This window comes from Octopus sinensis, linkage group LG1 (assembly GCF_006345805.1).
Source record: "Octopus sinensis linkage group LG1, ASM634580v1, whole genome shotgun sequence".
Lineage (NCBI taxonomy): Eukaryota > Metazoa > Mollusca > Cephalopoda > Octopoda > Octopodidae > Octopus > Octopus sinensis.
The window spans coordinates 106,677,038-106,694,282 of NC_042997.1; the positions used below are offsets into that span (position 1 = coordinate 106,677,038).

The following is a 17,245-nucleotide window of genomic DNA, read 5'->3' on the forward strand; positions in this document are numbered from 1 at the left end:
ACTTTATATTGTTGTTATTAGATTAGCGAAACAGCTATGAGAACAGAACCAAGGGATAAGCCCCGCTTTTCCAGGAATTACCAGGTACGTCAGCTAATATATATATATATATATACATATACATATACATATATATATATATATATATAATATATATATATATTATATATATATATTATATATATATATATATATGGAGCAGACAATGGAATGGCAATGGCAAATGTCACTCTATGTGTGCTTCGTCGACTTTGAAAAAGCATTTGACAGCGTAGACAGACAGACAATCTGGGACATCTTACGACACTATGGTATGTCAGAGAAGATCGTGGGCATTATTCGATTACTCTACGAGGAGTTTTCTTGCCAGGTCATCCATGCTGGGAGATTGTCGGAGGAATTCAGGGTCAGCACGGGAGTCAGACAGAGCTGTTTATTGCCACCGCTCCTGTTCCTCGTCGTGCTGGACTGGGTCACCAGGACGGCCTACGCTACCTCCGGCAAAGGTATTCAGTGGACACTGATGAACAAGCTGGAGGACTTGGACAACGCAGATGATCTCGCGCTACTGTCACATCGCCTGCAAGACATACACGATAAGGTAGACCACCTGACAGAAACTTCACGGCGAGTGGGCTTGAGGATCAGCCGGGAAAAGACAAAAGTGCTGCGTATCAACAACAAGTAGGAAGAGCCAATCACAATCGAGGGGGCACCTGTAGAGGACGTTAGTGAGTCTGTCTATCTTGGCAGCAAGATCAGCAAATCAGGTGGATCAGACGAGGACATCACGGCAAGAAGCAAGAAGGCTTGGCAAGCCTTCGCTATTCTTCAGCCGGTATGGAAGTCCAATGCCATCTCAACTCGAACTAAACTCCGCTTATTTAGTTCAAACATAAAATCTGTGCTTTTGTATGGCTCTGAAATATGGAGAGCCACCTGCAGCAACTACAAGAAAATCCAGACCTTCATCAATAAATGTCTCCGGCAGATCCTCCATCTGAAGTGGTTTGACAGAGTGCCAAACATCGACCTGTGGGAAAGGGCTAACCAGGAGTCCATACATGCTCAGATTAGATGAAGGAAATGGAGATGGATCGGACACACACTGCGGAAAGAACCCTCAAATGTGACACGACAAGCACTTGACTGGAACCCGCAGGGGAAAAGGAAGCGAGGACGCTCGAAGCAGACATGGAAGCGGAGCATTTTGGACGAGCTCAGGACCACCGGCCCGACATGGGAAGCAGCCAAGAAACACGCCAATGACCGCAAAAAGTGGAAAACAACTGTTGAGGCCCTATGCTCGACAGGGGACAAAAAGGATTAAGAAGATTATATGCACACATAGAATTCACACATTGACGCTGCTGTTAATGTAACTGTGTCGAAGCCTTTTCAATAACAATAACCAATTGATAGCATTAATAGCTATTATATATATACACACATAAGGCGGTGAGCTGGCAGAAACGTTAGCGCGCCGGGCGAAATGCTTACTGGTATTTCGTCTGTCGTTACGTTCTGAGTTCAAATTCCGCTGAGGTCGACTTTGCCTTTCATCCTCTCGGGGTCGATAAATAACGTACCAGTTTTGCACTGGATCGATGTAATCGACTTAATCCCTTTGTCTGTCCTTATTTGTCCCCTCTATGTTTAGCCCCTTGTGGGTAGTAAAGATATATATATATATATATATACACACACACATATGTATATATAATTAATCAAAGGACATATATATGTGGGGGGTGCGTATATTACATGCATACATATGTACGTACGAATGTATGGCTATATGTATATCGCTATAGATACATATAAAAATACTGCATTAAAATAAGCAAATTTATAAGAGTAGCAGTTATCAGTTACCAGGTGACTAGGCGTCTTTCCCAGTTTATCACCCACTCAAGGAGATTCTCTCTTCCTTCCTCTCTCTCACTCTCTCTCTCACATACACATCTCTTTCGCACACATACACACACTACTCTTTCACACACACACTCGCTATCTGTCTGTCTCTTTCTTCTCTTCCTCTCACACGCATACACAAGACAGGTACACACACACACACATACACAAATATACTCAATCGTATAGAGGTCTATTTCTTTTATTTTAATCTTATGTATGTTTGAAAGTGCCTCGACAAAATCATGCATAACATACATACACAAATAGGTACACGTTTAAACGCGCGCAAATATGCACGTAGTCCTCACTACTGCACGTCGCCACTGACTCACAGCCGTACGTGTAACGAAGTCTAACTTTCACTGGTGGGGGTACGTGAGTCCGTAGAAAATTCACTAATTACAACAGATGTAAACTAGCTGCTGAACAGGCGTTACTTGTGTCTGCTGGTCGCTTCCTTTCCCCCGCTTTTCTCTCAACTCTTTTCACTTTCTCTCTTTCGATTAACACCACACGCACAGATTCAACCAAGCGTATAAATATAAACCTCTATATAAAAAAGCTTCGTACATAAGATTACTAAATAGCTGTCGTCGTCTATAAGCATTTATCGATTAACTCAAATGTATATATATATATATAAAAACAGAAACTTATGTGTATCCATTTAACATTAATTAATAAATATTTAAATATAACATAAACCACCTCATTCTCTGATTTCCCAAAACAAATCCCAAAGGAATTCAGGATGAGTTGATTTTCCGGAGATAATTACCTGAAGAGATGGGAACAAACTGGTAACTCTTACTATTTATAAGGTACGTGGTATCTTTTCTATATATCTTTTAATTTTTTTTTTAATCTTCATCTCTGTCATAATTTAATTTCTTTTACTTAATGATTTTTAAATCGTAACTCTTACGTTTTCATCGATTCACGTTAAAGGTCTTTCCCATTTTCTCGTATAAACAATAAGCCAGCCAATACAAGTGGGTATACCGGTACCAGCCGGCGACACCAGCGAGGGTACTGTTATGTTGACAGCATACAGCTGCAATCAGTTTTGTTTGTATGAGTGACTTTTGTTAGGAGACATGCTAATAATGTGTACCTTTTGCTAGGCCTGTTTGTTGTCAATTTGATCTTCTGTATAAACATATGTCAGTGGAAACGATACAGGAGATGTAAAGGCGAAGAGAAAGTTATCAAGTTGAAAGCTTTCTTTGGTTTAACAAGATAATAATAATAATAATAATAATAATAATAATGTAGAAGTTCTAATTAGTCAATATATTTAAACTGTAATCAGAACACTTAGAGTAGTTCTAAAAGTGCATAATCATAAGCGTTCGCTGTCTTTTCTAAATTCTAAATCCTATTTATCAATTTTATTATATTGTTATAATCCTTGAATAACAAAAAATACAGGGGCATGTTTGATTTATAAGTACATGTAATGTGTAAGATTGTTTGTGGGTGCTACTTGAAGTTTACTTAGAAATATCTACTTGGTGAGTAAGTGCGAGTGCGTGCGGGGTCTGCTTTCTTTTGACGTCAAAACGAGTGTTTGTTTACCTTTCTTATTTATTGGCCCAGTAGAAATCCAATTATTTAAATAAATAACGTTAAAAAAGGAGAGAAGAGATATCGGCGCAGATCGAAAGAAATCTCAGCACATCGTCAATCTCTTATAAATTTCTGTTTACATGGGTCTATAAAACATGATTATGAACTGTCTATTATTTATGTACTGAGGCGGCTGTTTACTTAAGATAGATATACTGTTTTTGTGTTGGCGGTGTAAAATATTACATATGGTATAACATATACATGTGTATGTTTTGTTCATGTAAATACGTATTCCAACATTCGTCAATACGTGGGGGAATACCTTTCGAATTGAAAGTAAATACCTGGTGAACCGAATTTTCGATGCCCAGTTCTTTGATTTCACTTAGCTACTCAACTATGGGAAAAAGCACGGACCCTATAATTTTCATTCCTCTTACGAAATAGACAATCTAATTATTTGTTGGGAGATATCGCTGATCAAAAAAAAAAAAATTGATATATTTTTGGGTTTGTGGGTTTGCCGATTAGATTTTTCACAGGTCTATGTATGTTTGTAAAATGCGAACACACATACACACACACGAACCGTACACACACACACACACACACACACACACACAGCTTTATGTATAAATGTTAAGGTTTTGTGTGTGTTATTTTTTTTCCCTAATATTTCAAGAATAGAACGTTTGTTTATTTTGATATGTACTCTTTCTTCCAAAGTGTGAGCATGCGTGTATGTGTGTGTGTGTGTGTGCGTGTGTTATGAGGATGTATCTGTTTATAAATAAGTACTCTCACAATTTTAAGGTTATGAGTTCGATGCCTGGTAACGCGCTGTGTCCTTGTGCAAGGCACTCTAAGTTTACTGCAGTCCACTCAACCGGCAAAAATGAGTTCTACCAGTAATTCAAAGGGTCAGCCTTGCCATATTCTGTGTCTCGCAGAAGCTCCCTAAGAACCACGTGAAGGGCACGCATGTCTGGGTGCTCAGCCACTTGCTCGTTAATCATTCGAACAGGCTGTTCCACTGATCCTATCTGCTGGAACACTCATCGTAGTTACCGACGGAGTGCCAAAAGATGCTGGTATGTTAAGAAGAACAGCACTTTTATTTGTTTGTCATGACAGAATCATCTCAAACATATGTCTATTTACTTGGAATGATACCAAATTCATCATTTACGTTCTGCTTGAATTCATTTTTGTTTGGCTCCAGATTCGCTCTGAGCAGACCTATCGTCAAAGGTACTCCAGCCGTGATTCTGCCGTATTTTTGGTATACACATGAAACGTACGATTACATTGTTCCATATGTCTTTCTCGAAGACAGTCAAGTACAGTTTGAGAGAAATTTTGCTGCTATTTCTAGCATTTCCGAACAAAACACAGAAGCTCCCTCATTGGTTCGTTTGAATTCGTTATGAAAGATGAATTTTTACGATCTAGATGTCTAACTGATATACTCAAGCGCATGCATATATATGTGTTTATATACACACAAACATCTTAAATATAACTATAAGGCGAAGGTAAAGAATACGCACACCATCCGTTTTCGGCGTTCAGGGTTAGGGTTAGGGTTACGCCGAGAACGGGTGGTGTGCGTATTCTTTACCTCCGCTGTTTATGGGGACGTAAAGCAACTAACACGGGTTGTCAAGCGGTAGTGGTGGGGCAAACACAAATACACACATACACACGCGCACGCACATGCATACACCCCCACACACATATACACACATTCATACACATGAACACAGACATACACACAAACACACAAGGCCGTCCTAGCATTGTAGCACCACGGGTAAATCAAAGTACTTGGTCATATAGTATTTATGGTACATTTTTTTACCGTATTTGTTTATTAACAGCAAGCAAAGCATACATAGATCAGAATTTCGACCCTCAACCAGTTGAAGCCCCAGGGCAACTGCCCAATGTATAAACGCCTTACGACGGTACTATACACACACACACACACACAGAGTAAACGTTTCTGGATAATTTCCCTTCTTCGGTACTGGACAACCGCCTGGCTAGAGACAGCAGCCAGCCGACCTTACTCACAGTATATACTTACCTAAGCGGATATGTATATATATATATATATATATCGCCATGTTGATTCGCTAGCTTCTGCACGCATTTTTTCCCCTCCTTGTTTCTTTCCCTATTTCTTTTCTGTGTATCTTTCTGTTCAGGAGCGTAGGCTCGAAACGTAAAAGACTTGTTTTATTTATATTCCTGAGCGCCATACTAATACAATTGTTTGTTTGTATTCCACCTGCCTTCGTCTTTTGTTTATTTTCATAAAGCTTCCCGTTATATATATATATATATATATATATATATATATATATATATAACGGGAAGCTTTATGAAAATAAACAAAAGACGAAGGCAGGTGGAATACAAACAAACAATTGTATTAGTATGGCGCTCAGGAATATAAATAAAACAAGTCTTTAACGTTTCGAGCCTACGCTCTTCAACAGAAAGATACACAGAGAGAGAAAAACACAGAAAGAAGGAGATATATATATATATATATATTATGATATGTAGAAAAATACAAACTGAGACAAGAACGCATAAAAACTTAGAAGACGATACAACAAACACAGACAGGACATTCGAAGCCCTCAGTCTTCAGTCAAGAACCGGATCATCGTAGTAATTTCGGCTGATTAATCTTGATACACACACACACACACGCATGCACACACACATATACATGCACGCACACACACGTACGCGCACATATACACATACATACATACATACATACATACATACACACATACACACATTCATACCGGGTTTGCGAGGTGTGCGCTGCACACCCATCGAAAATGGCAAATTCATTATAAACCTTACTCATTAATCTAATCGCATCTTAATGGAAAATTTTTGTTATGCACCTGCTTGCAATTTGGTAGCATTGCGGAGTGGCAGGACGACCCAATACAACAACCACCATACCATACACGTGAATCTGTGCATCTGTTGAATTCAAGCGTAAATATATATGTAGAGCCATGCATGTGTATATGTAACACTAAATACATTCTGATTTTCCGCCTTGATATCCAGCATCCCACAATAAAACTATTTTTTTGTGAATTGGAATATTGGACAGATCCTCAGACGATTTCGCAATAACCTGTAGTTTTCCTATGACAAGAATTTCAAAAAATAGAAAAGTATAGGTAAAATCATAGGATAGGCATGTATGTTTGAATGAGCTTCTGTGTGTTGATGAGCACACACGCACACACACACAAATAGAGAGAAAAAGTGAAAGAGTGATGTATATATATATAAATATATATACCTATATATAGATTTATACGTATATGCAGATATATACATTTGTATGTATATATGAATATATCTATATCTATCTATCTATCTATCTATCTAGCCAGCTGTCTGTCTGTCTATCTATCTATCTATCTATCTATCTATCTATCTATCTATCTATCTATCTATCTATCTATCTATCTATCTATCTATCTATCTATCTATCTATACAACAAAAGAATGAAAGAGACCTCGATATTATGTGAATAGAGAAATTTATCTGTAAATGTAATATGTGACAATTATTCGGTAACCATGATAAAACTCCGAGTTTCGAATGCCGAGATGGAAAACCACGCCGCCATCTTTTCAGTTATCCGGCCATCGGAAAAAATGCTATGAAAATGACCGTTATATAAAGGGAAATAAATGTGTGATTGACCGTTATTAAGACAAAAGATCTATTTGAATGACTGCTAAGTGAGGGGAGGGAGTAAAAGTAAGGGGGTAAAAATGTTCATAGTATTCGCGTAAGCGCGCATATATATATATATGAAATATATATATATATATATATTTCTAATTCTATACCACGCACACACATACACCACACACACACACACACACACACACACACACACTGAGTAGAATTAGAAATAGAAAGTCTTTGATACATATATTGTATCATATATTGTCCTCAAAAATTTGTCCTACGAAGAAAGGCTGAGGACGCTCGACCTTTATTCTCTTGAAAAACGCCGCCGCCATGGTGATCTCATTCTCGCCTACAACATCATAACCGGAAAGTGTAACCTCTCGAAAGAGCTGTTCTTCACTCCTGCTCCAGAGCGTCGGCTGCGGGGTCATTCCGAAAAGCTCTACCTGCGACGATTTCATCTCAATCGAAGGAGAGGAGCTTTCTCCGTCCGGGTTGCGGATCCGTGGAACAAGCTGCCAGACGAGATGGTGAAGATGCCGACGACCGCTTTGTTCAAAGCCTCCCTGGACCTCAAGTGGCCTGAACTCTTTACATGAACACCACCCTGTACTTAACTCCATGTCCCCCTACATGGCCTTGCTATTTGCTTTTGAGCCAAATTAACTAACTAACTAACTAACTATAATTGTATTATCTCATATGGTACATATATACTTCTTTTTCTTCTTTCGGTCGCGCTGCTTTCGCAGATTCCTATGACTCTCGGTCGCCATCCAATTCCATTATGAATTTGAACTGGGAGCTCGAGTCATAGGGAATTTTCCATTAGCTGATTATACAACCATGGGCACCTCCCCTATGGATGCGTTGTAGTTACTCTCTTGATGGAGCTTGGTGATTTTGACCATTGCTCTTCTGGAATTCCTCTTCCGCTATCTCTTCACAATCCGCCATGCTGCAGTTCCATGACTCAGCCTTATTTCTGGCAGGGTGCTATACCTTGCGAAAGGGCAGCCCATAACTATGCAGGGTACGGTCGTCACTGCGTAAGGTATCCTCAAAATACCCGCATATAACACATATAATACATGTATTATGTAAAAAAAACACTCTGCTCGTTGCGATAGCAAATGAAATAGAAATAAATTATAAAACTTTATTCTTTCGATGTGACCCTGAAGATGGGGATCCCTGGTATAGAGCATGGTACCAGGCTTAAAAAAACAAAAAGAAAATGCTACTAGGGTCGATTTATCCGACTAAACACTCTCAGGTGGTGTTCTAGCATGGCTGGAATCTAGACTGACACAATTGCACACACACACACACACACACACACATACACACATACACACATACATAGCGTGGTCAAACTACATGTACTGAAGCACTACTAATAGTTTCATATGTCGAGAGAACTCAAACATATTCTTCAGGCGTAAACCACGTATAACGAACTAAAGAAATTGATTAATAGAAGAAACGCGAAATAAACTGAGAACTAATTTAGGTGCAATATGGTTAGAAACAGTGTGGTGCGGAAACAATTGTAACGAATAATAAAAGTCGTGTCATTTATTCTTCGTCTTTCTTACTTATATGTTACTCTTCGAAATCTAAATACATACACGCTGTTTTTACCAGTAAGGAATTTCGAGTTTTTTTGTACCAGCGAACTTGGAAGTTTTCTCAAAGTTGTAATGTGTGTATATATGTGTACATATATATATATATAGGAGAATTCACCAAAAAAAAAAAGACGAAGACAGGTGGGTGGTGTAGACAACAAACTCTTCCCGAGCGTTATTAGTATAATGCTCGGGAAGTGAAAAAGTCTTTAACGTGTACATATATATATATATATTATATATATATATATATATATATATATTATATATATATATATATATAATATATATATATATATATATATACAAGAGAGACTCAACTTGACAAACTAATATCATTTCCTCGTGTGTAGAATTATAAATGCAGGCTTTTATCCCTTTTATTGGCTTGCTCAATGTGATCTGACCCGAGGCAAAGGAAAACAACTATACGAGTAGCTCGAAGAGATGCTGTCCCCACTGTTCATCGTCTCTACCACTAATTATAACTTTCTCTTAACTGACATGCGTTTTACTTGTGCTGCAGCAAGACCTACTCATTTTTATCATCATTCTTAATATGTCCCACTTCCAAATCATTCTTCCTAGAACAGTTTTTGGACTTCTTCAAGCAAGAGTTCAGTTTGTTTTTTTGTTTCTTGCTTAAAAATGCAGTATTTTTTTTTTTGTCTTGAATATTACGATCTTGCTATATTTAATGGTTTTTATAATTTTGGCACAAGGCCAGCAATTTTCAGGAGAAGGAGAAGTCGATTACTGGTTCTTATTTTATCGACTACGAAAGGATAACAAAGTCGACCTCGGCAGCATTTAATCTCAGAACGTAAAGGGCCAAAAGAAATGCTGCTAAGCATTTTTCCCGGCGTGGTAACGATTCTATTAGCTCGCCGCCTTTTGCTATATTTCATCGTACTCTTCTGATAAGGGTGTCGCTATCATTCTTAAATTATTTCCTTAGCTAATTTTTTTATATATAGCTATGCAAATTATCTTTAACAAAATACATTGTGTTGTTTTTTTCTTCTGTCTGTATAAATCTCTGTCCATTTATCAAAGCAAGTGTGGGATGACTATGCTTCACTGATGAAGTTTAAGAAGACCGAGATGTGTCCTGCTGTCACTTTAACGGCTTATAAAGATCAAATTCACACACACACACACACACACACACACAAATTCGATTCTTTTACTGAAATTAATTCTTCAGTTTTTGAAATATATCTCCTACTCCTTGAATGTAACTAACAATTACCTGTTGATGCTTTGTTTTCTTCCTTCAGCTAAGAGGCAGATTTCAATTCAGTTCATTGAGAGTTTTATCCCATCTCAATCACAGTTTTTTTATTCATTTTTTTAAAACTAAGCAGTTTGAAACTTCGAATTTTGGTAGAATTTCTCGCGTAGAACACGGTTTACTCTGAACGTTATTGGCAAAATTTGGTATTTTAGAAGTTATTTCGTGTTGAAGTTGTTGTATTTGGGTAATTTCAACCAATCAACGACATGTATTTGGATGAAGAAAGCTACTGCCGTTTGCGATAGTAATCGAAGAGGAACAACTTCCAGGTCATTTCTACTAAATGTCACGACTCTGTTCGAAGAATTACAGCTAGCTCTTTTGTTGTTGACGTATAATGTAGTTTGAAAATGCCTTATTTTACAACTATGAGATGTATAATGAAATTGAAGGCTTGTGATACCTGTGGAGTATCTCCTTCTCTCTGTAGTCATAAGGAAGTTAGAGCGGGATAAGAGTCTGCTGTGAGTTGGCAGCTTCGCAGTGTTTCTCAACGTAAGCGAGAAAAAAAGAAAGAGATGATTTTTTTTATTACCCACAAGGGGCCAACAAAGAGGGGACAATACAAACACGTGGGGACATATAAAAACGAAAAAATAAATAAAAATGAAAAAAAAATTAAAATTAAAATGTATGATATACACGAATGATACAATGAAAATGAAAATGAGCTACTTACTCCACCTCAAGCAGCCTCACTTGCTTCCTTTTATCTTTTAAATTCCGAGTCCTTTAAAATGTCTATACCATGTTTCTCGGTCAGTTCCTCGTACTTTAAATCACAATTCACCTTCCAACACTCATAACCCCTCTTGAATTTCAATATTTCGTCATTTTGGCTTTCGGACACCAGGACACATGAGTGCTATCCATCAATGTTTGTCCATCCTTTGATATGGACAAATCTTGCAGTCTTCCATTTTGTTATCTTATTGAGCAATTCCTTGTCCACAGCTTCAACCATCATGCACGCGAAACAATTTTCAGTGGAAGAGTGAGTTTGTTGATCCTTTTGATTTTGTATTTCTTTTTCTCTTGCTTTGTGTATGAGGGGAATGGGTGGGTTTGGTGTCTATGGGGGAGGGTGGGTCAGAGAGGTATGGGTGGGTGGGTATGGTTTGGGGTTCTACTTCACTCTGCCCTTTCTTCCTCATCCTTTTTGTTCCTTTAGCTACCATCCACTGTTCTTCGTTTCTCTTTTCTTCCTGTTGCACCTTCTCCGGCTCCTTTGCAACTTCCTCCTGACTTCTTTGCTTCTGTAGAGGGCAGTGTGCTCTAATGTGACCTTTGTGGCCACATTTAAAGCAACGAGGGGTTCTACTCTCCACCCACACTCTCAACACTACATCTCCAATGGCCACCGTTTCAACCACATTTTCCAGTGTTTCTGCAGTGGCCTGTATGATCAGGTCCAATATTTGGCCTTTCCATACTGAATCTTCTGTTTTCGTGGCTTGGAGGACAGCTATTTTTTCTTTACTTCCTAGAAGAAAAGCTGCCGCAACCCAAACCACATCTATTTCCGGTGGGATTCCCTCCACTCTAATTCTGGAAGTCAGTCTTCCAAGATAAGTGGGTAGAAGGACCACTTTATCTGTCTTTACTATGGTTACTGCGAGTTCTTCTGCTTTCCCTTCTGACTTGAAATGAACCACAATTGTTTCGTATCTGTTTCCTCTGGCAGACAGAGCACAACGTCTTTTCTATTATTTCTGCCTCAACATTTTCAATTTTCCTTTCTTCCACTGAATACACCTTATATATTACTGTTTTCTTACCCATTTCTTCCAATACTTTGTGTGGTGGTGACAACTTCACGTTACCACCCCTACATGCCATTTTCTCGTATTTCTCCATGTCAGGTCCACCTCCTTTTTTGTGACTTCTGTTACTTCCGCAAAAAATTTTCTTCCTTAAGCACTTGTCTATTCTATCAACTGCTCGTACGAGCTCCTCCTCCGAAGAGAACAATTTGTACCCACTAAGGTCCGAATAGAACATGTTCCTTACTGTTGACATTGCTGACCCTCCTCAAGGCGGAGAGAAAGCACAACCAGAAAACCGCTGCAGAGCAGCACAAGACAGTCGACTACTCCTCACACAATCAGTAAACACATCAGCACGATACGAACTTTATGAGTGAGAAAGAAGAAAGAGCGAGAATGTCTTAATTCTCCTGCTTAAATTGTCATTGCCGGCGAGAGTCTCGCTGTCGTCTCGCGCATGGCAAGTGGTTGCAGGCGAGATCTCGCTCCTGTCTCGGACATGGTAATGGCTAACGGCGAGATCTCGTACAAAATGGCTCTGGTTTCTTGTGCCTCGCTACAGATGTATTGTTATTGTCATGATTTTATCTTACTATAATCAACAACAAACATTTCGTCAATATAAAAGTCTTTATTAGATAAAAATAATAGCATTATCAAAATATGAAGGTAAAACAAAACAAATAGCGGCTTATTACACCGGCTGACTAGAAAGGAAGAAAGGATACAGGTGGTTCGCTCGCCATACGAATACAACAGAGTGGTGACATTTAGTAGAGATGGCCCGGAAGTTGTTCCTCTTCGATTTCTATCGCAAACAGCAATAGCTTTCTTCAACCGAATCCACATCGTTGATTGGCTGAAATTACCCAAATACAACAACTTTAACACGAAATAACTTCTAAAATACCAAATTTTGCCAATAACGTTCAGAGTAAACCGTGTTCTACGCGAGAAATTCTACCAGTATACGAAGTTTTAAACTCTTTATCTAAAAAAAAAAATCATGAAAAAATCTGTGATTGAGATAGAATAGATCCGAGTTTTGTTGCGTATAACATTCAGTACGTAACTGCTTACGGGATTAAGCTCAAGGTTAGACTTAAGGCCGATTTAGTGAAATCAATGATTGCTGAATAAACTCGTATTTTTTCAATGACGTTGTTTTGTTTAGCCCATATAATTAAATAATAATTTCAATTTATCAGCAAATACAATATTTGTTGTTGTTGTTGTCGTCGTCGTTGTCGGTGTTGTTTAGCCCAAGGTCAGTCGTTTCTTGATCAATGTTGACTTGAGAGGTTAAAATAGCAATAATTTCGATGACTTGCATATTTATTCCTTAATACGTTGGAACGCAAATAAGCTAATCGCGATTAGCAACTTTTTTTGTTTGTATTAAGAATAAATGTGCTAGTCGTCGTTTCGATTCTCGCTATTCACCGAACAGATAACGATTTATTAACAGTAATTTAATTTTCTACAACTGTAAGTCTACCTGTTCTCTGAATTAGGGCGTTTTCCCATAAATTCCAAACCTTCTCCCTGAAAGACATGCTAACTTAAATATATTCTTTTATTCTTTTACTTGTTTCAGTCATTTCACTGCGGCCATGCTAGAGCACTGCCTTTTAGTCGAACAAATATTGTTATTGCTGTTGTTTAAACCCCGGGTCATCCCTGATCTACATTTGAAGCATTCCTGCCGTGATTAATGTTCTTTTTTATTTTTGTTTTTCATTATTTTACGCGTTTTCCAAAATTTTACACATTTTAATAACAATCAATTTTTTTTTCTCTTATTTGCTTTCCTCGTAGTTTTTCATGTCAGATGTAAAGGTGAAGAGGGTTAACTTGGACGCTGTTAAGTAATGGCGATGTTTAGTGTTTGTATGTGGTGATAAGTTTTGACTGTTTTGTTTTTTTTTTAATAGGGATAATTGATTGATAACGAATCTTAACACAATATATAGACAACTTGAAGTGGAATTGGACGCCATAAGAGAAACAGAGAGAGGAAAGAAGAGAGACAGCGTAGCAAAGGTTTTGTCTGACTGTCATCCTGTACTCCCCTTGTTGCTAGCGAAATGGTATGTGCCGGCTGTCTGAGCAACTGGTTGCTTTTAATGGCGGAACAAACAGGACAAAAAGATTACAAAAATAGCTATTCTCACTTTGAAACTAAGAATTTTGCAAATCTTTTTATATTACGGAACGCCCCGCGCTCTCATGTATCCATGTTTAAAATTTCAGCGCGATCGGATGAACAATATTCGAGTTATCAATCAATTATCCTTATTGAAAAAAAAAACAGTCAAAACTTACCACCACATAGACTCTCCAAACATCGCCACTACTTAACAGTATCCAAGTTAACCCTCTTCACCTTTACATCTGACATGAAAAACTACGAGGAAAGCAAATAAGAGAAAAAAATTGATTGCTATTAAAACGCGTAAAATTTTGGGGTTAATAATCTTAATCTTTAGTTACGGTTTCTCATTCAAACTACATAACAGGCAGAATTGTCGGATTAAGACAGTAGGGTGTTTTCAGGGAGATTTGGCTGCTATTTCAACCAGGTCTACTACAATATAGAGGTCTCCTTCATTGGCTTATACATATATACATAAAATTGAAATAAAATACTTAAAGCAACAAGCGTCAAATATAAAAGCCAAGGTCCATGCAGTGTCATGGGCCAAAAAAATTTCCAACGTCTTGCCTAATGCGAGCCCAGAGCACAATCTCTTACAGTATTTCAGTATTACCTTTCTATTGTAATGTGAGATACTGTCCCATATATGTATATTCCTTACGCATTCCAAAACCGAGTTACAGATTTTGATGTATGGGGTATCAAAAGATTCAGTACTATTTCGGCTACAAATTAAACTTAATTTCCATTTACATGTTTGCATTTCAAAGATTTAACATTGTCTTTTCTATAAATCAACTATCGTAAACATTTTATATGATGACATCACATTTTCTATATGCGTGTGTACCTTAAAAGACATCAATCATCACGACACACATCTTCACTCACTACTTCTATCTCTCTTTCTCACCCTCTTTCTCTCTCACATACACGCACGCACACACATGCATACACACACGTCCATTTCATATAGATATACGTACATTTTTCACTGTCTTTCTCTGTTCTTTTCGCTTTCTCTTCTTTCAATTTCTGCTCTCTTCAAATAAATCTTTGCGGATACAACTGCTTACAAAAATAGGGATTAATGTATAATTTCTTTCTATGTTCATAATTTTTTGTTTACAACATTGAAAAAAATATGCCACCAAAGAAAAGATGCAATCTCTCCAGAAACAAGTATAAAGCAAGGGGGATTGTAGAAAACCGAAGGCGAGAGTCTGAAGAGAGAAGCGAGATGAGATTTTCTCAAGATCAGCAAATGCATGTTGCAGCACTTAATACTGGATCAGTGTTGTTGCTATTTAGTCTGAAATCAATCTTCACTATCCTAAAATCAAAATTATTTCAATCGGCATTTAAGCTACACTAGGATACCTTCTTATTTTATATGATTTATTTTTTATTTAGCATAGATTTGCTGTTGATAATGGTTGCGGTGTTGATGCTGGTTCTACTGGTGTTGAGGATTGATAGTGGTGGTAGAAGTTGATGTATGTAGTTTAGTGTTCCGTTAAGGTAAAATCAACAAAAATAGTCCCCCATCCAATGAGAAATAAATATCATTTAATGTACACTGTATCAAAATAAAAGCCACTAATAGTTCCTTGCCATTAAGACATGTGGTTAAGTGAGTTTTTTTTTATAAAGTGCCTAACTACGCCTTAATGGCAAGAAACTATTAGCAGGTGTTACTGTAATACAGTGTACTTTAAATTATTTATATATATATAGTTTTATCTAACTCATCTGATATATATTTGTGTGTGTCGAGAGAGAGAACAAAGAAACAGAGGGGGAGATACTGATCGTAACCCAAAATAATGTTCAAACATAAAATGTTCACTGTGAAAAATTTCACCTCACATTCCATAAGTGTTTCTCGTGACGCATTATGAACACCTGCACCCACGCAATATGTGTGTGTGTGTGTGTGTGTGGACAATTTATGTATCGCTTTAATTTTTTCAAATTGTTAAATACTTTGGCCATCTAAATTACCGAGAAATGCCCTTTTGGCTAAGAAGAAAGTGTACAGTTTTATAAAGTCTTAAAATTTATCCAAGTTTCCATAAGAACGAAATTTCAGACCATATCCCGAATTTTTTTTACAATTTCCGTAAGCACGAAGTCCCGCAACTCGAGGTCGCCGTAACGCGGGTATACTTGTGCTGAGTTGAAGGTATTGTCCTATAGTAATTTATTTGAATTATTTATATATTTAGTAAATTCTTTTCCAATTGTGTTCTGTTTTCAATGTTGGTGTCAGTTATAGTATTTTGACGTAACTGTGTCAAAAACATAATAAATGATTGAAAAGGTGTTATTGCTGTTGTTTACTCTCATATCAGATCTAATCAATAAGATATATGACTTTCCATCTATTTTCTAAGATATATAAGACTTTTCATCTATTTTCTCTTTCTTTTCTCTCTCTCTCTCTCTCTCTCTCCCTTTCTCTCTCTCTCTCTCTCTCTCTCTCTCTGTGCGTGCGTGTGTTAGATATAATGTATCTAATACAATGTTATGTAATGTACCTCTCCTTTTCTAAGTCGGTGTAGGTGTGATTTGTGATAAATATTTGTCTGCTTTTCCTGGCTAGTTGCGCAACTATATAGAGCAGTCATAGGCAATCTGTGGCCCATGGAGCTGTCTGAATGGCATACCAAACGAAAGATTACCTTGCATTTTATTAGTAGAGCGGCTCGCCTGATAATGAGCCATGTTTCTTGCATCCCGTTTCTCGAAAAGGGTTGCCCATTTCTGATATAGAGACTTTCTCTGTATATAGCTATGTCCCGAGTTCACAAATATCTATGCTAAGAGAAAATACTTAGTAAGCTATCTAGAGTAGAAGTTCTTATTCTTATCAAGTGAGCGTATAGGAACCAAAGGCTGAGGTTATGGGACTCAAAGTCTAGTATGGCATTCTATAAATACATATGAAAGGATTCTTTTGATTTTCCTTTTCCGATCTGTTTCAGATTTTATATAATAAAACTAAGCGGCATTCTTCCGTTTTAAGATTTGCAAGTGCCAAACTTGTGCCAGCTGATTTCCCTACCCATGACACCATTCTCGAGAGTTTACAGAAAACTTTATATATATTTTTGAATTCGGCAATGTCTTTCCTGAGTTAGAGATTACCAAACA

General features: G+C 37.5%; 2 protein-coding genes across 7 annotated transcripts in view; both read left to right on the plus strand.

The window, feature by feature from the left end:
* The first annotated feature begins 205 nt into the window (after window positions 1-205).
* LOC118763396 (secreted RxLR effector protein 78-like) lies at window positions 206-688 on the plus strand. The gene has a single exon (XM_036502993.1). The coding sequence runs from the start codon at window positions 206-208 to the stop codon at window positions 686-688; it is 483 nt and encodes a 160-aa protein (XP_036358886.1).
* Window positions 689-2,095: 1,407 nt separating this feature from the next.
* Window positions 2,096-17,245, plus strand: part of LOC115214979 — a 272,042-nt gene continuing 256,892 nt past the window's right edge. For 3 of the 6 annotated variants that reach the window (XM_036503488.1, XM_036503483.1, XM_036503481.1), the window contains exon 1: window positions 2,096-2,738. The gene's annotated coding sequence lies outside the window, so the exon portion shown is untranslated. The remainder of the gene's footprint in view (window positions 2,739-17,245) is intronic. The other 3 variants (XM_036503479.1, XM_029784082.2, XM_036503497.1) reach the window with 2 other exon arrangements.

Coding starts and splice junctions, on each gene's coding strand:
- LOC118763396 (XM_036502993.1), top strand. CDS start 206: ATGGAATGGCAATGGCAAATGTCACTCTATGTGTGCTTCGTCGACTTT.